The sequence below is a fragment of the Echinops telfairi genome, unplaced genomic scaffold, assembly GCF_000313985.2.
Source record: "Echinops telfairi isolate 266 unplaced genomic scaffold, ASM31398v2 ScPeMD7_22;HRSCAF=79, whole genome shotgun sequence".
NCBI classification, from domain to species: Eukaryota; Metazoa; Chordata; class Mammalia; order Afrosoricida; family Tenrecidae; genus Echinops; species Echinops telfairi.
The window spans coordinates 7,948,889-7,970,873 of NW_022103919.1; the positions used below are offsets into that span (position 1 = coordinate 7,948,889).

The 21,985-nt window shown below is 42.9% G+C and overlaps 1 protein-coding gene across 1 annotated transcript; it reads left to right on the forward strand.

Annotated features, from left to right (window-relative positions):
• The first annotated feature begins 3,471 nt into the window (after window positions 1-3,471).
• GTF3C4 (general transcription factor IIIC subunit 4) lies at window positions 3,472-21,719 on the forward strand. The gene is made up of 5 exons (XM_045288523.1): window positions 3,472-3,489; window positions 10,342-12,195; window positions 15,417-15,547; window positions 18,376-18,464; window positions 20,234-21,719. Exons 1-5 carry the CDS (start codon window positions 3,472-3,474, stop codon window positions 20,296-20,298), a joined length of 2,157 nt encoding a protein of 718 aa, XP_045144458.1. The 3' UTR covers window positions 20,299-21,719.
• Window positions 21,720-21,985: the final 266 nt, after the last annotated feature.

Genomic DNA, 21,985 nt, shown 5'->3' on the forward strand with positions numbered 1-21,985 from the left:
GCGCGGGAGGCTCTTGTAAGTGGCCAGCGTGGCCACGTTGTTGTTTTTTTTTAAAAGGTAGAAGCGTGCAGCGTTGTGCGCCCAAGGTCTCCGATGACCTCAGGAGCCGAGTCCCGCCAATCCTGCCGTTACCCCAGTGTCTGACCGACTAGTGGCGTGCTCCCTGAAACTCCACCCCCTGTTGACCCAACCCCAGACCTGCCTCCACCGTTGCTTCTATTGTCTGGGGCCTACTCCCCGAGGCCCTACGTTGGCTTTGTTTACCGTTTGGTGCCCTCCTCGGGGCCTCTTTTGCTTGGGAGTGGGAAAATCGGTCCTAGCCATTGTCTGAACTATTTTAGCGACTTTGTAATGAACGATCCCTTGCTTCTCACTCTGGGCAGATGGGTGAACTACTGGATCTCCATGCTTATACTCCAGATTCCCTTTAGTAGCTAAATAAAACTCCTTGAGGTGTAGAATGAAAAATATGGCCCCTAGAAACAGTTCATAAACTGCAACTAACGTGGTTTCTGGGTAGATGTAGAGCCTTCAGAACTTCTTGGTACCTAAAGTTGTATTATCTCACTCATCGTTTTCAAAATCCGGGTTTGGTTTGGTTCTCCAAAACTGGGAAACCATATGACTCATTTTTGTTGTTGGGAAGTATAAAGGATTTTCCTTGTTTCCTTTATAACTTTGTACGCCCATATGTGCTTGTCAAAGGATATGTTAATAAATTAAGCAGATACTTGAATACCCCTGTTTGCTGGGTGCTGACCTGCATCCCGAGAGTGTACATTCTTTGGCAAGTCAAACAAATAATGTAGTAAAGTGATAAGTGCCTGGAAGATAACATGTTGACCTGCAGAGAATATGTTTATGTGAAAATAAAGGACTTTTTTAAAAAAATTGTTATTCTCAACAGTTATTTCAAATATGAGTTCTTAGCTGTGGCTGGAGACCCTGAGTTCATGCACTGTACTGCTAAGAAAGATTGGAGGTTCCAGCCCACCCACCCACAGGTATTTCAGAAAGAAAGCCTGGTGATCTTTCTGCTTAAACAACAACAGCATCAAAAACCAGTCACTGAAAACCCTGTGAGGCGCGGTTCTCTGACATGCATGGGGTTGCCATGAGTTGGGATTAGTCCCATGAAGCATGTTTTAGTTGGGTGCAGGCACGCACCCAACTTGATGTTAGATCATTGGCAAGTTTGTGTGACCAAGCTCTCTAAAGATCTTGGAGAGGATGTTCTCAAATTGACCCAAGGCCAATCATGAGGGTCTGGTTAGGAAGAAATTTTGAGAAGATTGAAAACCGCATTTGGTAAGGAAAAGGCTGGGGAAGTTGCACTGAGGAAATTCTTTCTATCACAACTATGTGCCTGCTCAGTTTTTAAGGATAACCAGGGCTGGCCCTACAAGAATCTCATTTGGAAACATTGCCTTCTCCACCCTACTTTCCTGATCTTACTCCTTCAGACTTATTTTTCTTAAATTCTATTCCTATTGAGTTGATTCCAACTCCTAATGACCCTATAGGACAGAGTAGAATTACCCTTTTGGATTTGTAAGACCAAATCTTTACAGGAGCTGAACAACTGGTGGAGTTGAACCTCTGACTTTGCTGTTAGCAGTCCAATGCGGAACTCCCTACACCAAAGAACATTTTCAAAGAATGTGACACAAACTCTAGAGATGGAATGTTGTATAAGTGCGGGGTGAATTGAAGAGGGACGAGTCGGAGAAATTAAAACACATCTTTAGACATGTATAGACCTAGGTGAAGGTTCTATTGAGAAACAGCAGCTTCACATTTTGATACTTGCACTTGAAAGTTTCTGTGATTTTGTAGCAGTATTTTTGCTTCATTGTTTCATGAGCATTGCATGATTTGATACATTTCAGAATGTGACGGTGGTTGAACTTAAGGCAAAAAGTTGATTGTTGGAACCAATATAAAATAGGGGTTAAGGGCTTGGGTTTTATATAGCACAAGACAGCAACCAAGCTAAAATCAAACTCATTGCGTCGAGTTGATTCTGATCATAGCAGCCCTATAGAACTGAGTGAAACTGCCCCACAGGCTTTCCAAAGCTATGAATCTTTCTCTGGCAGAGCTGGCTGTTGAACCACCAACTTTTCTGTTAGTGTCTGGGTGCTTAAGCACTGTGCCACCAGGGTTTCTTACATGAGGGTAAGATAGATCTATACATAAAAGGGGGATACTTCAACCTACCTTCTTAGGGTCTTTTGGAGTAAAAGACTTTAAAATATGCATATTTAATCATCTGGCACAGTTTCTTGAACACTAAATGTTCAAGGCAAAACAATAATAGTAACACAGCCTTACAGGTATGAAGGAATCAGAATTTGGATTGGTGTTGATCCTGTGGGTATTTTTGCCATTCTGATAAAATTATACTCGTCATTGCTTCCACAACTGTCTAACCAGTAATAGACAATTCTTATACATCTCTTTAACAATTGATTTTAAAAACATGGATGAGTTAGTGACAACTTAACCATTCTTCGCTGTTTTTTGTTTTTGTATGCACATCACAGAATCAAGTGGCTGACTTAGTAGCCTAGGACTGCCTAGTGAATGAATGTTAAATTGTCCCAGCAATTCAGAAAGGCCTGAGGAATGAGATGAGGGGGCACATCTGACCTCCTCTGTGTCTCTGGGGCATTTACCACAAAGCAGGAGTCATGTGCCTGCACCCTCCGCCGTTGTTCTTTAGCCTTATTCTGATACCAACCATTCATTCCTCCCACTGGCCTCCACTTTCCATGTGTGTTAGTCTGGGTAGACTAGAGAAACGAATTTGTAAACACGCATATGTGTATGAGAGAGAATTTTATATAAAGGGTAATTTAAAATAAAGGGTACATTAAGAAAGCAGCACCCCAGTCCAGTCCAAGCCCATAAATCCGATACTAGCCCATAAATCCGATACTAGCCCATGTGTCCGATAACAATATATAAAGTCCTCTTCAGACTCACGAAACACATGCAATGACGCCAAGTGCAGGACGATGACAGGCCAGTGGGTAGAAAGTCTTTGGATCCAGTGGCAATGTAAGCATCTCAGCGCTGACAGGGGTCTCCACATGGCTTCTCCAGTTCCCAGGGCTCAGGGTCTATCAGCGTAGTGCCATGTGTCTTGTCAGTAGAGCGTCTCAAGGAGTGAGCCTTGTCAGTAGAGAGTTTGCAAGAGAGTGAGCCCAGAGAGAGTGAGTCTGTCTCATCTCCAAGGAGGAAATCCAGGAATTCCCAGAATCCTTAGGGGGAGGCCATGTCTACACAGAGGCCTCATTGGCTATATCTTGATTGACAGACTAGACTCCACCCCTACACTCATAATCCTCAAATTGACACCAGATTATGTAACTACCGCACCCTGCATACTACTCTGATGGCTTTGATAATTCATTGCCCTTTGGGTGATGTTACATAGCTCTTTAAGGGCTGCTAATAAAGGCCCAAATGACATGCCACGCCACTGTAAGTCTCATCCCAAAGGAACTCAGCTCCATCTCTGAGGGTCAGAAAAACCAACTCCCCTAATTAATTGCCTTGAGGCACCCCAGTTTACAAGCCAGGCTCTTGCCCCAAAGCACTCAGTTCTACGTGCTCTGGGGGTTATGAGAGAAATGGGCTTTCTACACCCATAAAGAGTTAGTCTTAGAAACTCACAGAGGCAATTCTACCCTGTCCTATAGGATAGGTTATGAGTCTGCATTGAATGGATAAAAGTGAGTTTGGTTTTAGATTGACTGTAGTATTAGTTGAATGCACAATGAGTTTGTTTGTTTGATTGGGAAGTCCAATGCTCTGTTCCTGGTTCTGCCCTTTTGTCAAAGCTACGTCTGGGGTCAAGGAAGTTCACAGGGATCTTGGGTCCCAAAGAATGCACTCTACTCCTGGCTCTTGCTAGTAGTGATAGCTCTCCCCTACCTGTTTCTGAGATGGCTCATTTTATACCCAGTAGGATGGCAGTCACAATCCTGTTAGCAAGCACTCACAGCTGAGTCAGATAACCCTATCAGTTATATGATTCACCTTGCTCTACCCAGAGCCATCCTTACAAGTTGATGAGTTAGAGACTGACTAGAAGAGCCACATCAAGCAATTCCTTGTACTGCAAGGCTTCTGAGATAGAACTGTGGTGTAGTGGGAGAACTGTAAAGAAATCTGTGTCAGTGCTCTGGTAGCTGTACCCTTCGACAATCCTGGGAAGGCAAAGATGAAAAGTCTGTAATCTAGATCACAGCTTTACTGTGTGGCACTGCTAGATGTATCGGTGCTTAACCCCTTCAAAGCTTTTGTCCTGTGAACCTGTTACTTGTCCTATGATTCTGGGAGAGTTGAACTTCTCCCAGAAAAATCCAGTTATGTACCAGTTCAAACAGTAGTTAGCATTATCAGCTGTGTACAAATTACTGTTCTGAGCACATGTAGATGAAGGATATAAACGTGAAACAATAGAATAACGATTTAAGCATAAGTGTCACAAGCGGCCATCTAATGGGAGCAACAAAACCAGAAGCACGCACACCAGAATGTGTGAAGAAGCACACCAGGATGTATGATCATGAAGTGTCGATGGGAAAAGATACCAGAAGTTCAAAAAACACATCCAAATCTATGTGAAGGGAAGTGGACCCAAAGTCCCCCAGCAAGACAACTGCACAGTCCCTCTTAGAAGGACTTCATGTAATGGAAGATAAATCCTGGGTGCGGTGTGGCACTGATGGAACACGTAACCATACTCTAGTTTTGTAAGATTTCCATCTCTTACCATAATAGTCTGTACGTGATATACCTCATTGAGGTTAGATTTGCGTATGTTCATTTGCACATTTAAGATCGCTCAGTACTTAGTAGTCAGGATAGGTGACCCCTCAGAGACAGTAACAGGAGTAAGAGTTCCCTGAGGGTATGGGAAATGGGCCGTGGGGCGAGGTATTGATGGCATTGATAATTATATAGCCCCACCTGATGGGATTGAACAGCGGAAGTATGGGAAGGGAAGAGATAATGGATTGAGTAAGAAATGTAAGTAAAAATATTTGGGAAAAATCATTTTCTCTTCCATTGGACTATTTAGTGAATCTTCTCATTCGCTGCCATTGAGTCCATCTGACTCAGCAGTCAGGGCAGAACTGCCCTCTGAGTTTCCAAGACTGTAGCTCTTTATGGGTGTAGAAAGCCGCCGTGCCTCTGTGAATCATCTAGTTGTAAACCATTTCATTCTAATAATGTACATGTAGCTTATTTTTACTGTGTATTATTTATTTAAGGAGCCCTGGTGGTGTAGTGGTTACATGTTGGGCTTCGATTCCCAGTTCGAAACCACCAGCAACTCTGCAGGAGTGAGGCTGCGCTTTCTACTCCTGTAAACAGTTACAGTCTAGGAAACCCACGGGGGCAGGTAGGGGGGGGTGTCACTATGAGTCACATTGACTCGATGGTAGTGAATTTGCTTTTGTCTGTTTTTTTTCCTTATTTAAAGGCCTTAAAAATATTACCTTTTTGACAGAATCCAGGAACAGGAATGGTAATAGCTATACCAGAAGGGCAGGGGGAAAGGTAGGGATAAGAAGGGAGAAAGGGGGAACCGATTGCAGTGATCGATACATAACCATACACAAACACCCTCCATGGGGGAAAGGAGACAGCAATTGGTGTAAGATATGAAACTAGTAATTTATCAAGGGGTCACTGCGGTAGGGGGGAAGAGCTGACACCAAGGGCTCAATAGAAAGTAAATGTCTAGAGAAGAATGGCAACATACGTACAAATATGCCTGATATAATTGATGTATGGGTTGTTACAAAGTTGTAAGAGCCCCCAATAAAATGATCTTTTAATAAAAAATCTAAAAAGGAAAGAAAAATAATACAAATAAATACTGCCTAACTTTGGAATCATCCTCCGTTCCCTCCAGACACTGTCCAATAGCTTCAATGAGTTTTGTCTGTCAAGTGCTTACAAAGTGCTGAGCTATCGCTGCTAGGAACATACCCTGCCATCAGATTGATTTCCAGTGCATAGTGACCCTATGGAACAGCAGAAAACTGCCCCATAGGATTTCTTGGACAACTAACTGCATGGTTGGTGGTTCAAACTCACCAGCCACTCTGAGGAAGAAAGATGAGACTGTCCTTGGAAAAATTTACAACCTCAGAAACCCTATATGGCAGTGGTTCTCAATCTTTCTAATGCCGCGGACCCTTTAATACAGTTCCGCATGTTGTGGTGACCCCACCCTCACCCCCCAACCATAAAAGTATTTTCATTGCTACTTCATAACTGTAATTTTGCTACTGTTATGATTTGGGCGACCCTGTGAAAAGGGTTGTTCAAGCACCAAAGGGGTCACGACCCACAGGTTGAGAACCGCTGCTATTTGGGGTGGCTATGCCTCAGAATCAACCTGATGGCTCAGGGTTTGGCTTTGGTTTTAGCTTTGGACTTTTTGCATTATTTGTGGAAGCAGATTGCCTCATTTGTCTCTCAGAGAGCAAGCAGCCAGCTGGTGGCTTTCAACCACCAACCTTTCTGTTTAGCAGCCGAGTGTTTGCCCCTGCATTACCAGGGATTTGTCAGTACCGGTAGCCGACTAGAAATAGATCATAGATGCTTAATTAAATGACCAGGCACAGGACTCTGAGTGAGTGGTATGCACCTTAAGCTTATGAGTGCTTGTTTAAATTGAACTGGTGTGATGTGGGAGTATTGGGAGCATGGGGAAGGGGCTTCAGTAGGTTGATTCCAACTAATATATTAGAAATGACTACCACAAAGCTATACAGATTTGGTCAAGATCTGTGCTGCTCTCCATCCTACCAAGAGTTCACACAAATTGCTTGTCTTTATTTCATTATGTGCTGTTACTTGCGTTACAAATTCTGTAACTTTGCCTTAGGTTGTACCAGTACCTTTTGTGTATTTTAAGGATTACTGCCTCATTTATAGTATTGTAGAATTTGGTGAGCAATTTTATATCCTGTGTTTTACTTACTTTTTGAAATGTCTTATTGACATTTACTTTGTTCTCAAAGAGTATTTATAATATGAGGGGGCTTGAAAAAGTTCATGGAAAAATGGAACTGAAAGATAATGAAATTTTCCCACAATTCTTTTGAAGCTCCCTTGTAATAATCATAGCTAACATGTATTGAACACCTATTAATGTGTGCTTTCCATGTGTTGGCTTACTTAAATCTTCCTAGAAGTATCGGTAACTAGCCTCTTTTTATAAGTGAGGAAATTAGGGCCAGAAGATTTAAATAATTTGTTCATAGTCACAGAACTAGTATATAAGTAATAGAGCCAGGATCTGAACCCAGCCTGTCTGATATCATAATACAGATTACCTATCATTATCCTATGCTTTATTACTCACATTCCAAATTTTATCTACCCAACAAAGCTCTGGGCTTTGATTAATATTATTTTATTATTAGACTAGCTGGTTATACCATTATTTAATTTGAACATTCTGTTTATATTTCCCTAACTTGCCCATAGCATATCCAAGAGACTACCTTAAATGCTTTTGTAGAATCAAGATATACTGCCTAAAGAACTATTTTCAGTGTTCTTAAGGAGAATAACAAGACACTCGCCCTAAAAAGTTCTGTTATAAAGTGATGCTTGCATAACTGCTTAACTGCTCTTTTAAGTGACTTTAGTAGCTCCCTGGCCAAGTCACTTAATGTGCTAATACTAATTTTGACTCCTCTAAGGAGAAAAAATATATTATGTGTGTATGTGTGTATTTATGTATATAATGTGTTGCATTTCTAAAGCATATTTGACTGTAGAACTCTTTGAAGGGGCAGTTTGGAGAGTAGTGGTCTGTGAAACACACCTTAGGAGAAGTTAGGCATCTGATTCACTTAGATGCACAACTTTATGGCTAGCTTTCATCGTGTGTGTTTATTTATTGTCATGTAGCTATGTTAGAAAAAGAATAAGATGACATTATTCATAAATAAATCTAATTATCCTATGCTCATCTCTAATGATGTTTATCTAAATCATTAATTTGTTAACAAATCAACTATTATTCACGATCAGGCTTGGTATTCTGTAATTTTTGTCATGTATGTTTTATGTGTGTGTATTGTCTTGAGTATATTTGGCAACATTTTAAATTCTTTGTTGTACTCTCATTTTCTGATATATCCCCACTTGTCCAGGCATGGAATGGGTGGTTTTGTGAGTTCATCATCTCCCAAGTTCTCTGTCTAGAAGTTTAATTCCTCTGGGTTTTGGGATTAGACTAATTTAAAATGCATCTTATTATAGCAATAGATACTTTATGCTTGAATTCCCTTTTAATCATGTTTGTTCTACCCTTTCCACTTTGATAATAAGCTTCCTTGTTCTGTCTGCTTTTAACATAAAGACCTCTGCTTTTTTTTATCTTTAACCTTTGTCTTAGGCTGGCTTCTCCAGAGAAGCCTAAGTTGACCAAAAAGCCACAACTATCTGAGCCACTTTCTTTTGGTCACTTATCTCTCCCTCCATCTGTATGTTTATATATCCTTTCAAAGTCTTTCTAAAAAGCTTGCTGTCAAAAGGCTAGGTGATATGCTATGAGAGATAGAAACTGAAGATTAGTATGATCTCAGGAAACCTCATAAAGTTATCATGGATAAGATTTAGATAAGAGGGAAGAGCATTCTAAGCAGGGAATTAGAGAAAATGGATGTGATGTAGCATTCAGTCTAGTCTAAAATAATTCTATAGAAACAGTAGAAAAGGTAGAGGATGCTCAGCATAGTTTACAAATTACCTTTATGAATGTGTAAATGAACATAGTTATTAAATTTAGAGAGCAAACTTAAAGGTGACATTTGTATTGCAAAAATATTATAAAAATCCATATATCTAAATGTATCAAACCTGTATATAGAGAACTACTTTCCTTTAAAAAAATCATTTTATTGAGGGCTCGTACAACTCATCACAATCCATACATCTATCCATTATGTCAAGCACATTTGTACATTTGTTGCCATTATCATTTTGAAAACATTTTCTTTCTACTTGAGCCCTTGGTATCAGCTTCTCATCACCCCCCGCCCCCACCTCATGAACCCTTGATAATTTATAAATTATTATTATTTTGTCATGTCTCACACTGACCGATGTCTCCCTTCACCCACTTTTCTGTTGTCTGTGCCCCTGGGAGGGACTTATATGTAGATCATTGTGATTGGTTCCCCCTTTCTCCCCACACCTTCCCCTTCTGGTATTGCTACTCTCATTATTGGTCCTGAGGGTTTTATCTGTCCTGGATTTCCTGTGTTTCCAGCTCTTATCTGTACCTATGTACATGCTCTGGTCTAGCCGGATTTGTAAGGTAGAATTGGAGTCATGAGGTAAGGTAGAATTGGGGGAGCATTAAAGATCTAGAGGAAAGCTGTAAGTTTCAACGGTGCTATACTGCACCCTGACTGGCTTGTCTCCTTCCCGAGACCCTTCTGTAAGGAGAAGTTCAATTTTCTACAGATGGGCTTTGGGTTTCCACTCCACACACAAACACCACTCCCACCCCCATTCACAATGATAGGATTTTTTGTTCTGGGTCTTTGATACCTGGTCCTATCGACACCTCATGATCACACAGGCTAGTGTGCTTCTTTCATGTAGGCTTTGTTGTTGTTCAGATGGCCGCTTGTTTATCTTCCAGCCTTTAAGACCCCAGATGCTATATCTTTTGATAGCTGGGCACCATCAGCTTTCTTCACCACATTTGCTTATGCACCCATTTTGTCTTCAGCGATTGTGTCCAGAAGGTGAGCATCACAAAATGCCAGGTTATTAGAACAAAGTGTTCTTGCGTTGAGGGAGTACTTGAGTAGAGGCTCAATGTCTGTCTGCTACCTTAAAACTAAACCTATAAATATATGTACATAGATCCATTTCCCCATCGTCATATATAAATGTATTTACATATGTACATGCCTGTATTTAGACCTCTATAAATGCCCTTTGCCTCCTAGTTCTTTGTTTCCTTTTACTTTCTAGAGAACTACTTTCATGAGTTTTGAACACCTGACTCAGACAAATGCTCTGTTCACTCTTCAGGATCAAGTTGTATGTTTTAGTTGGTCATGTCAATTCTAAAAATATGGAAACCAGGCTATGAATAATGACAACCGTTATTCTGAACCCCAGAAACAAATTACCATTTTTTCTAGTAGTTGTTCACTTAGTATTTAGACCTGTACTTGGCCTTTTAAATGTGAAAATTGACAGAATTGAGACAAAATTGCTAACTGTATTCATGTGACTCTGTTTATACAGCCTAAGTAACATAAATGTACTCCTCCTAAGCTGAAATCATTATCTGATACTTTCTATATCTCTTATTTTCAGGTTGGATCAAAAAAAGAAGTTGCTGAGTGTAAGGAGAAATTTGCCACCTCTAAAGACCCTGTAGTCAGTCAGACTTTCATGTTGGATAGGGTGTTCAATCCTGAAGGGAAGGCTTTGCCGCCACTGAGAGGATTCAAATACACCAGCTGGTCGCCCATGGGTTGTGATGCTAATGGCAGGTGCCTGTTGGCCGCACTCACCATGGACAACCGCCTGACCATCCAGGCGAACCTCAGCCGGCTACAGTGGGTCCAGCTTGTGGACCTGACTGAGATTTATGGCGAACGCCTATATGAGACCAGTTACAGGCTTTCTAAGACCGAAACCTCTGAAGGAAACCTTTCGGACTTCGCTGAGTTTCAGAGGAGGCACAGCATGCAGACCCCAGTCAGAATGGAGTGGTCGGGCATCTGTACCACCCAGCAGGTCAAGCATAACAACGAGTGTCGTGATGTGGGGAGCGTGCTCCTGGCCGTGCTCTTTGAAAATGGCAACATTGCTGTGTGGCAGTTCCAGCTGCCGTTTGTGGGAAAGGAATCCATCTCTTCCTGCAACACAATTGAGTCAGGGATCAACTCTCCTAGTGTTCTGTTTTGGTGGGAATATGAGCACAATAATCGGAAAATGAGTGGCCTTATTGTGGGAAGCGATTTCGGACCGGTGAAAATTCTTCCCGTCAATCTCAAAGCAGTTAAAGGCTACTTCACGCTAAGGCAGCCTGTTGTCTTGTGGAAAGAAATGGACCAGTTGCCTGTGCACAGCATTAAGTGTGTGCCACTCTACCATCCTTACCAGAAGTGCAGCTGTAGTTTAGTGGTGGCTGCCAGAGGGTCCTATGTGTTTTGGTGTCTCCTTCTGATTTCCAAAGCAGGTCTGAACGTTCACAATTCCCATGTCACCGGCCTTCATTCGCTGCCCATTGTCTCAATGACTGCAGACAAACAGAATGGAACGGTATATACATGTTCCAGTGATGGGAAGGTGAGGCAGTTGATTCCCATATTCACGGATGTTGCATTAAAGTTTGAACACCAGTTGATTAAGCTTGCAGATGTGTTTGGCTCCGTGAGGACTCACGGGATAGCAGTGAGCCCTTGCGGTGCATATCTGGCTGTCATTACCACCGAGGGCATGGTCAATGGCCTCCACCCCGTTAACAAAAACTACCAGGTCCAGTTCGTTACCTTGAAAACCTTTGAAGAGGCAGCTGCTCAGCTCCTGGAATCGTCCGTTCAAAATCTCTTCAAACAGGTGGATTTAATAGATCTAGTACGGTGGAAGATTTTAAAAGATAAACACATCCCCCAATTTTTACACGAAGCTTTGGAAGGAAAGATCGAAAGCAGTGGGGCCACCTATTTTTGGCGGTTCAAGCTGTTCCTCCTGAGGATCTTATATCAGTCGATGCAGAAAATTCCCTCGGAACCCTTATGGAAGCCCTCCAATGAGGACTCAAAAATCTTACTGCTCGACTCACCTGAGGATGAACAGCAAGAAGAAGGCACTTCTTCGAAACAGGTGAACAAGCAGAGCCTTCAGGAGAAAAGCAAAGAAGGTGAGGGAGAGGAGCCTACCGATGACCCCCTTGCCCAGCCCGCCGACGCTGGGAGCCGTGAGCCAATGGAGGAGAAACTCCTGGAAATCCAAGGGAAGATTGAAGCTGTGGAGATGCACTTGACGCGGGAACACATGAAGCGCGTCTTAGGAGAAGTCTACCTGCACACCTGGATCACAGAGAACACGAGCATCCCTACCCGAGGACTCTGTAACTTCTTGATGTCCGATGAAGAGTACGATGACAGAACAGCTCGGGTAGGTGTTTCTTAGCACAGTCCAGGAATCCTGGGAAAGCCCACTGTGCTCCAGAGAAAACTGACCTAGACTGAACTCTGAAAGCTCAGCTTTTTAAATGATCGCTTTTTAAGGTAACTGGTTGGCACGAGGTACACGAGACTAAATAGGAAACCTGGATTCCTGCAGAGGACACGTTAATCACCCCCAGTGTGTTTTGGTTCTTCACCAGGTGGCCTTGATGGCTGTGTAAGGTTTTCCAGGCCTGGAGGAGCCCGGGGCAGCTGCCCTTAGCTCGGCTATGCGGACTCAGGCAGTCCTGGCGGCAGGCATGTGCTCCTGTCTCTTCCTGATGACCCAAGTGTCTTTGGGTTTTGTTTTCCAATGGAAAATCGGATATAGTCAGGAAGGATATATAAACAATTTACTGTTCGCGCCTTGCTTTTTAAAAGCTAGATGTAAACTTGGTTTAGGCTTAGAATAACCTTAGAGTGTTGTTCAGAAGGAATTCTATAGAACTCAGAACAATACGAGTCCCCTATTGAGGGAATTACTGTATGTATTCTACATTCCTCTTAGAGGGGCTCTGCCTCTCGGGATATAGGTTCTGAGAATTGCTACAGAAAAGAAACCGTTTCACTTTGTTTAGCCAGTCTTACCCCAACTTAAGGAACATTAGATTTTTCAGCTAGCAGCTGCTAAAATCCTGAAGAACTATGTCCCAAAAGCCGTGTACCAGGTGCTAAATTATTCAAAGTACATACATACACACCTTGGAGATAGTGCAGGTTCGGATCCAGGCCACTGCACTGAAGCAAATAATCACAATACATTCAGTCACGTGGATTGTTATGTTTCCCAACAATGAAAGTTATGGGTACTCTATACTGCAGCTTCTTAAGTGTGCAGTAGTAGCATTGTGAAGAAGTTTGACACGGTGTGAGAGTCCCCAGACAGTGAGCACGTGCTGCTGCTGCTGCTGCTGCTGCTGCAAAAGTGGTGCCACTAGACTTGCTCAACGCAGGCTGGCTGCAAACCCTCAATTTGTTGTAGAACAAGGACGACACGGTAGTTAAGAAGCACACTCAGATGAGGTATGCCTATATCCATTGAAGACTGTGAATTAAATCTATCTTCCTGTTGGAGTGTGTGAGTGTGTGTGTGCTGTCACAGTAATCTTAAAGAGTGCGTAAGATGGACCATTCATTTAAGTGACTTGTTTTCCTTAACAGTCAACTTTTAAACATTGTTTCATTGTGTCTTAAATAGTCTGCAAGAGTATGGGCTTCAAAAAATTGAGGGTAAATAGAATTAAAGTAAAATGGAATTTCACCCTCGCTCCCCCACGAACTGTGCAAAGCCTCCCAGTGTTATTGGGATAACAGTGTTTTATAAGACCTAGCAGGGATACTGAAAGGGTTAATGAGGCATAAACAAAAACACTTTCGACAATCTGTGTGAAAGTTGGTTGGTAGTGGGTTCCTGTAATTGTCAGGAACTTGGGGAGCTCCATTAGCCTGAGGTTCCCACAGAGCCCTTTTAGAGAAGATTATATACCCTTGTCCATCTCTTAACAGCCGAGTTCTTAGGAACAACCTGATTGTTCTTTGAGGACAATATGTGGTAAGGTTTAAAAATCCATCTAGATCCATAAAAACGCTTAACACAGGGAGTTGACATAGTAATAAATTGTTTCTGAACTCCTCAGATCAGCATTTCTCATCTATTCTTTATTGCCTTTTCTAGGAACCCTTTTAGACATTTCGCCCTAATTGCCTCACCTGTACAATGCGACTACCACAGATTATACAGTGTATCCCTTTGTCTCTCTAAGTTGCCTTCACCCCCATGGAGACGGTTGGAGTTAAATGAATAAAGTTGGACTTGTGTGATCAGAAAGGCTATTGATAACAACCAGGAGCACTCCTCTTTTATGTAAAATTTGTCTGGGGGAATTCTAGGCAGACGGTGTCCTTAGCCCACTACACAGATGTATGGCTTGTCTAGCAAAGAAGGGTGGGTGGGCATCCCTGCAGTAAGGGAATCCCTGCGGTAAGGGACTTTACATGTTAAGCCTAAACAGTGAAAACCTGAAAGTTGGATTTAAAGTTATAGCTTAAAGTTTCACCAATGAATTAATTTTAATGAGTGGCCAGAGGATTCCTCCAGAAGATATTAAACAAGTGAGTTCAAATGTTGATAGGCACATAATCTTGTCAAGAGGAGATGGATATCAAGGGTTGGCTTTCCCTGTGCCTCTAACAGCCAGCGACCGTTTTCTCAGCAAAATCATGAAATTGTCAGCATTTTTTTAAAGTCCTATGATCCTAATTAAAGCTGATAAAAGCAAAAATGAAGCTGAGACAAGAGTGAGAACTCTGCCTTGTGGGCACCCACTCATCACTACCTCCCCGTTCCCACAGTGGACTCGTGGGCTCTTGACATCCCACAGGAATGAGAGGCTCTGGAGCAAACTGTATACTAGATCAGTCATGGGTCTGTGGGCCATTTAAGGTGAAATTAAAAGTACTTTTAAAACCCTGAATCTTTTTTTACTTTGTAAGCCATCCTTAAGAGATGACATTTGTACAGTTCTTCAAGGGGACAGTCAGTGGTAGAGTTCTCCATTCCTGACCACTGTACCACGTGCAGCTGCTGTGCATGTCTCAGTTGGGCCTTTCCGGTTGCTATCCTGACTGTTTCAGCAGAACTTCCAGACCAACACAGACTAGGAAAAAAGGTTGGGTGAGCTACTTCCACAGAAAAGGCCAGTGAGAAACCGCATGGACCACAGTAGTCTAGTAGACAACCAGTGACGGGATGGCACAGGTCCGGGGTCACCATAAGTCGAGGGTGGCATTGATGGCACTTTACCACAGCAGTCCTACAAAGTTGATAGTGTTTCATCTAACATTTTCCATTCAGAAATTACATTTTTCCTTTTAAAACTCAAAACATTATAAAGAATAACTACATTGTTTTCTAATCGAACTTGAAACGCTTGTTTCAGAAGCAACTAAAATGAGGCAAGTTGAAAGATTTGGGTTTTCAGAATAGTCCTTCCTTTAATGGTTTGGGTCTCGCTGTTGTGGACCACGTTTTAATCAGCTTGTCAGGTGAGAGGTGCAGCTTTTGTGATCTCGCCCTTCCACTGTTGGGCACTTTTATTTCACCGTTCCTTGATGCTAGTGCGGGGACCCCGCCCTCACCACTAAGTGTTGCTGACCGCTCGGTCTCCTCAGGTGCTGATTGGACATATCTCGAAGAAGATGAACAAGCAGACTTTCCCCGAGCACTGCAGCTTGTGTAAAGAGATCTTGCCCTTCACAGACCGAAAACAGGCTGTCTGTTCCAACGGCCACATTTGGCTCCGGTAAGTAAGCCATTTTAAACCGGCGCCTGCTGCTGTTGTCTTTGCAGTTTCGTACCCCACACACCACCCCTGTGTGTGTTTATTTGTCTAAAGCATGTGCCACTCCCCGGTACTGGAGACAACCTGCAATTATAAAAACCGGCCGGACCTCGAGCATCAGATGACTAGAGCAGGCCGCTCTCAAAGGGCACTTTTACTACTTGCTATATAGGGGCTTCTTGCTTTTGCCTATATGGTTTTCCTCTGAAATAACACTAATTAAAAATGTATTATTAAAAAGTGAAACATTAATGGGATATAAACGTGCGTAAAATAAATGGTCAAGTTCTCCCCTCAGTCTCACTCCAAGGGGGGAACCTTGGTGTGCCTTCTCGTACTTGACCTCTGAACTGCCCCGAAGTGATAAATCCCTCCCTTCTCTTGGAGGCAGTGCCATCATCTGGCTTCCAGGACCCAGGACTCCTGGCTTTCTTTTGACCGCTGACTCTTCTCCGTTAACCTTGCTGGGTCCTGCTTTCTTGAAGTCAGTGCTTGCATCTCGCTATCTCCTTCCCTCCTGTCAACCTTACCTCCCTTGGTGGATATAGCACTTAGGCACTGGTAACTTTGAAATACCCGCTTTAGCCTGAACCTTTCTCCCCACACCAGGCTTATGTATCTAATTGCCTACTTGGTGTTTCTGATTGTCTATTCGGTGTTTTTATTTGGGTGTTAAATCAACATTCCAAATTTGAATCCAACTCGCCACTTTCACACCTTTCACTGTGGTCCCAAACACCGTTATCTCTTGCTCGATAATTGTAGCGGTCTGCAACTATTCTTGCTTCTCTTCTTGTCTTCTTGGGTCTGCTCTCAGTCTAACTGTGACCGTGATCGTGGTCCTTCTAGGACTGTCTGCTCAAGTCACCCATCTACTCAGTGCCCACCGTTGGCTATCCGTTTCGGATGAGGCCAAAGCCAAAGTCCTTTCATTGACCTGCAAGGCCTTTCCCCCATCTGGCCTCCTTGTCCCTCAGTTTCACAAGGCACTGCCACCTCAGGAGGCTGCACTGCCACCCCCTCAGCTGGCCATGCTCTCTGTGCAGGTGACCACGTGGCTTCCTCGTGTTACTTTGTCAGTAGGGCTGCCCCCAGCCATACTACCTAAAGTAAGAGCATTCGGCTCACCCCATCCTCCCAATAGGCCACACCTCTCTCCCTTGTTTGCTTTTCCTCCTCAGCAGTTACCACCATTTTATGCCCTTTTTTTTTTTAATGCACTACTATTTTTTAAACCTCTTTCCTCTCTATACTAGAAAGCTCCGTGAAGACAGGGAATTTCTGTTCACAGCTCTTTCTAGAACCATGTCTGGTACATGACTGATACTCAGCAATTTGAGGAGTTTAGGGAAGAGAGAGAGGACTAAACTAATTTCTATTTTCAAGAGAAACAGGATTGTGTTGCAGATGGTATATATAACAGCTTGCCAACTCTCTTATCAAAATATTGTGAGCAGTTTTTTGTTCTTAATAATCTGTCGTCCATTGTGTGGATATTTCTTAGGCGCCCTGGAGATGCTGTGGAATAAGCATTGGGCTGCTTAACCTAAAGGTTAGTGGTTCAAACCCACCAGCCTGTGTGAGAGAGAGAAATGAGGCCGTCTGCTCTCAAGAGTGGAATTTAGATTTGGGGTTTGTAATAATAAACCAAAACAACTAACATGTATTGAGAGCGCTGCTAGTGTGCCAGGCACTATTCTGAGGAAACCCGTGAAGTTCCTGCATTCTTAGAGCAACAATGCAGAGAGGCATTGACTATTTCTGTTCTCAGAGGAAACTGGGGCAGAGAGAGATTAAAAGCTTGCCGAAAGTCACACGGGAAATTGGTGTCAGAGTTGAGACTCATACGTTCAGGCTCTAGAGTGCATCTGTCACCACTACGTATCACACCACACTACTGGACTGGGTAGGGTTTCTCGTTGGCTTGTACACAGGGTTGCTATGAGTCAGAACCCACTCAGTGGCGCCTAACATAACGTCCCATTAATGCCCCTCAGATAGCTTCTTTCAGAACAGTTATTTTTACTTTAGCTGTTTAAAGTTCGTGCTGAAATGCGCCTGTGTACCTTCTTTATGTGAGAATGGGTCTTGCAGTCACTCAGATAGGAGCTTTTTCTGGAAACCTAAGTCTACTCATTAGGCAAACCTTCTTGGAATCGTTCCCCCCGCCTGTCTTCTTCTTTGTGTTTTCTACTCTTGAGTAGCTCAACTCACAACCGTTCTCTTTTGGAAAACCATCCCTGTGTCATCCAAGTGCACCTTTTGTCAGTTGAATCCATTCCCTATGTCTTTATTTGCCTAGTCTTGGTAGGTGTCCAGTGAATGGTCTCTGGATGCAATAGAATATTCCTGTATAAGATACTTTTAAATGTTTACCTTTCCCCCATCCTATCCCCCCAGTGTACTATTAGTTGTCTTCAAATCACTAACAAGAACAAGGTTCTATTCTCTTGAAATAATACGTGTTCCATTTCTCTCTCTCTCTCTCTTTTGGATAGGTTTCATTTTAACCTATCAAGCATTCAAAGTGCACTTAGCTAGTTACAGGTTAAATTCTTTCCTAGCAGTCTCAGCCCTTCCCCCAGGGCTCAGACACAGCTACTTCCTCTTTACTTTCCCATTCATTTGCCATGAATTTGCCATGTGTGTTTGCTAGCTCATTTTGCTTCTGTGGTGTGGGAATAATTAACTGTCTGTGGTGATGTTACCCTCCCCCATCCTGCTGCTCCCTCAGTTTGGGTAGACCCTGAGCACTCTCTCCCTTGACAATACAATCTGTCTCCTCTCAGGTGCTTTTTAACCTACCAGTCCTGCCAGAGTTTGATCTACAGACGGTGTTTGCTCCATGACAGCATTGCCCGCCACCCAATGCCAGAAGGTGAGTGTGCCCCCCGCCTGGGGAGGGTGCGATTGAGCATGCTGGCAGAGTGCCAGTGCCTCCAGTAATGGCTTGGGTCAGGCTCACTCTGCTTCGTTTATGCACAGGTCAGGGCTGGGGAGCAGGCACGGTCTGCTCCATACAGTATTATCTTGAAGCCATAGCACAGACTGAACATTAATTGGTCATTGGAAGGTATCATGAAGAGTCCCTATTGCATGTTTAGTGTCTGGATTAAGTGTGCCTGCAGTCCAATGTCCTATCACTGCAAACTTACTATTCATTCAACAAACATCAGCCCTTGTTTAAGGTGGCTGATACAGTTCAATGAAAGCGCCCTAACGAGGTGAGAGTATGTACAAAGACACTTGCTATTCTGCTAAATAGAATATGCTCTTGGAGTCATTCTTTCAGAAGCCATGATAGACTCCCCCTCCCACCCACCCTCACCCCCCACCCCCACTCCTCTGTATACACCTTCCTAATAGCTCTGGGGAGCCCTGCTGGTGCGGTGGGTTAGACCTCGGGCAGCAAGGTCAGCAATTCGAGTCCACTAGCCCTTTCTCTGGAGAAAGGTGAAACTGTACTTCTGAAACGGGTACAGCCTTGGAAAGCCACAGGCAGTTCTACTCTTGTTCTGTAGGATGGCTAGGAGTTGAAATCAACTCAGTGACAGTGAATTTTGAAAGCCCTGGTAGCAAAGCACATGTTTTTGAGATAACTAGTTGGAAGATTGCAGATCTCCTTAAGGGATAAAATAATTTAAATGTTGCATTTGTGGTATTAGGCACATTAAAATCACAATCATCAAATGAGCCAACTTAGACATAAACCTACACAATTGCATCCACATGTTAGGAAAGTATGTGGTCCCAATTAACTCAAACAAAAAACATTCTATGTAAAACATCCATAATTTTGTTGCAGCCTGCTGAGGTTTTCGGAATCAAAGGAGTTGGTATGGTACCTTTTGCTCTTTTGTAAATTTTGGTTACAGGCGTTGCAATCTGCAGTAGAGGAAGAGTATGATGAATATTTAGGTCCTCAATCCTCAACTTCAAAACTTCTTCCAGGTCTTGGCTATTTTCACCTGTACCCTTCCTCTTTCTCTTGAATAATTCATTAACTGTTGGGAAGTTTTAACACCTGCTGCATTTGAGAGTTGAGACAGCATTTAGTCAGGAAATCTGGGAAAGACTGAAAGTTAAATGAACCAAAACCCTACAGTTGACTGAGTTGAGCCACATGTGGCTTTGGGGAAGAGCAGGGTGCACTGGGTTTGGCAAGTCGTTCTTAGATTTCTGCATCTCACAAACCAGTTCAGTTTTAAAAAGGGAGGTGGAGCAGTGACCCAGTGTTGCCACCTTTTCATTTCTCTTAAGTAGTGGCATTTCAAACAAATTTTTATTACATGATTTCATAAGAGAATATTTTAATAATAGAACCAGAGTAAAGCACAGTCCATTCATTAAATTGAGCTTTAGGAAACATTCATTGCATTACCTTTATCTTTCCTATTTTGTCACAAAAGGCTGAGAATTCCAAAGTTTTTGGAATTCCAAAGATTTTGTCCGGCCTCTCCTTTTATGGTGGTGGAAACTGACGTTCAGAGGAGAAAGTGTTTCTGTTCGGGGACATGTAGCCATTGTGTTGCAGAACCAGGACCAGAGTGCTGGTCCCTTCACACAGCAGGCCCATGAGCTCATCCCATTTCACTGGATTGCTTTTTCCAAAGCTAACCCTTGACACCACTTGTTTTCCTTTTGCAGATCCTGACTGGATTAAGCGGCTACTGCAGAGCCCCTGTCCTTTCTGTGACTCTCCTGTCTTCTAATGTCCGTGCTGGGAAGATGGAAAGGACATGCACTGTGCTGTGGAACACGTCCTCTCGTGGAAGAGAGGACGACCTGGAGTAAGCCCGCCCTTCATAAGTGGGAGGCCCTCTTCATGCTTGTAAACAGGACACTGGGAACTCATCTTGGAAGTGCTCGCTCCATGTCTCCAGGGACTGAAGGATATTGCAGAATGAGTGTGAATGCAGAGCTTTGAAGTAATTTGAGACGAACATAGCCCAGCCCCGACTTCTTCCCTAATAAGGAACACTTGCTTGTAAAGTGTCTTCACTAAAGCTTGAACAGAGAAGGATATCCTGTCATTTCTAGACTAGAATGGTCTTTGGATAAGGGCCTTGCTTGGTGGGTTTAGGTTTGGGGGGGGATGGCTTTATTGCTCAGAGCACTTAAATCCTCTGGCATGTGACATTCAGTATACCAACAGATATATGTGTCTAAACCAACTGTGGATCGGGTATTTTGTTCTCGGTCAACAGACAAAGATCTCTGCCCCATCAATTCTTGTTTTTCAAGATATTGGAAGTATTTTACTGAATCTCTTCTGTTTTTAAGAAGTTGAAGCAAAGGCAAAACTTGGTTTTATCAATGTGTCCGATGATCAGTTCAATGCTCCTAGTTGTGTCTTGTTTTTAATTAGTTCCTGTGTCATGAGATTGCCTGATCCTCTCTTCCACATGTACGTTAACTATTCTCATTCACTTGAGTCATATTCCTATTAAAATTTCACCTAGAGGAGATACTTGTACATAGGCTTTTGAAAAAAAAAAACCAGCTCTTGTATGAAAAACTTTTTAGTATTTTTTAATGTCAACCTTGCCAGGCACGTTTCATTGACTGTCTGGTGTTGGAGTATAACGACGCCCTTCCCAGAGACTTCTGGAGAAAGACGGACCCCTTTAAGCTGTGTCGCTACAAGTATGTAGAGCACTCATTTCTTCCTTCCGCTGTGGCCCTTGATGTTTGTAACACAAGTATTTTTCTGTAATACAGATGAGCAATGAAAATAAGATGTCAGAAGATAATTGCCCTTTAAGCCTAAAGTATACTATCTGGACTACAGTGTTTCTTGGGTTTTTTTTAAGTTAAATGTCCTAGGATTGGTGCTATTAACAGGACTGTGATGCATACATCTTGAACTGGTGCATACCTCTGGAAAGTTGGACGGGGTTGATACAATGTGAATTTCTTAAATCATATTTCCTACTGTTCCTTGTTCTTGTCTGACTCTAACTTGTAACCTTGGTAGTGAAGGAAATGGTCCTCCTTTTAGAAACAACATCTTGATAGCTGCAAAGCACTGTAACATGCCTCTGTTTCTATCATGCTGCACTTGTATTCTTCCCACCGCCATTAATAAAGAAACCAGAGCCCGTAACAGGTACTTGTAGGCACTTCCCAGCAACCTGCTTTGAAATGTGTTTTGTTTAGAGTCCTGAGTTCAATGTGTAGTTGCCAGTCTTCTCTTTTCTCGTTTTGTGGCAGTTTCAGGAATAGTATTTATCCAGTCTTTGGGTTAAATGGGGCTTCAAGAAAGAGTGTGAACAGCTCCGCAGTCGTGAATCACAACGCAGAGGGTTGTGTGGTCGGAGTCCGTGCCTGCAGCAACTTACAGGCACTTTACAATAAGTGTGGCCGTGAAAATGGAGGCCCTGTCAGGGAATGATTGCT

What these genes read in the sequence shown, in the direction of transcription:
- GTF3C4 (XM_045288523.1), top strand. An exon ending in ACGATGACAGAACAGCTCGG is followed by an intron (nt 12,196 to 15,416) that starts GTAGGTGTTTCT and finishes CGGTCTCCTCAG; the next exon opens with GTGCTGATTGGACATATCTC. An exon ending in CCGCCACCCAATGCCAGAAG is followed by an intron (nt 18,465 to 20,233) that starts GTGAGTGTGCCC and finishes TTCCTTTTGCAG; the next exon opens with ATCCTGACTGGATTAAGCGG.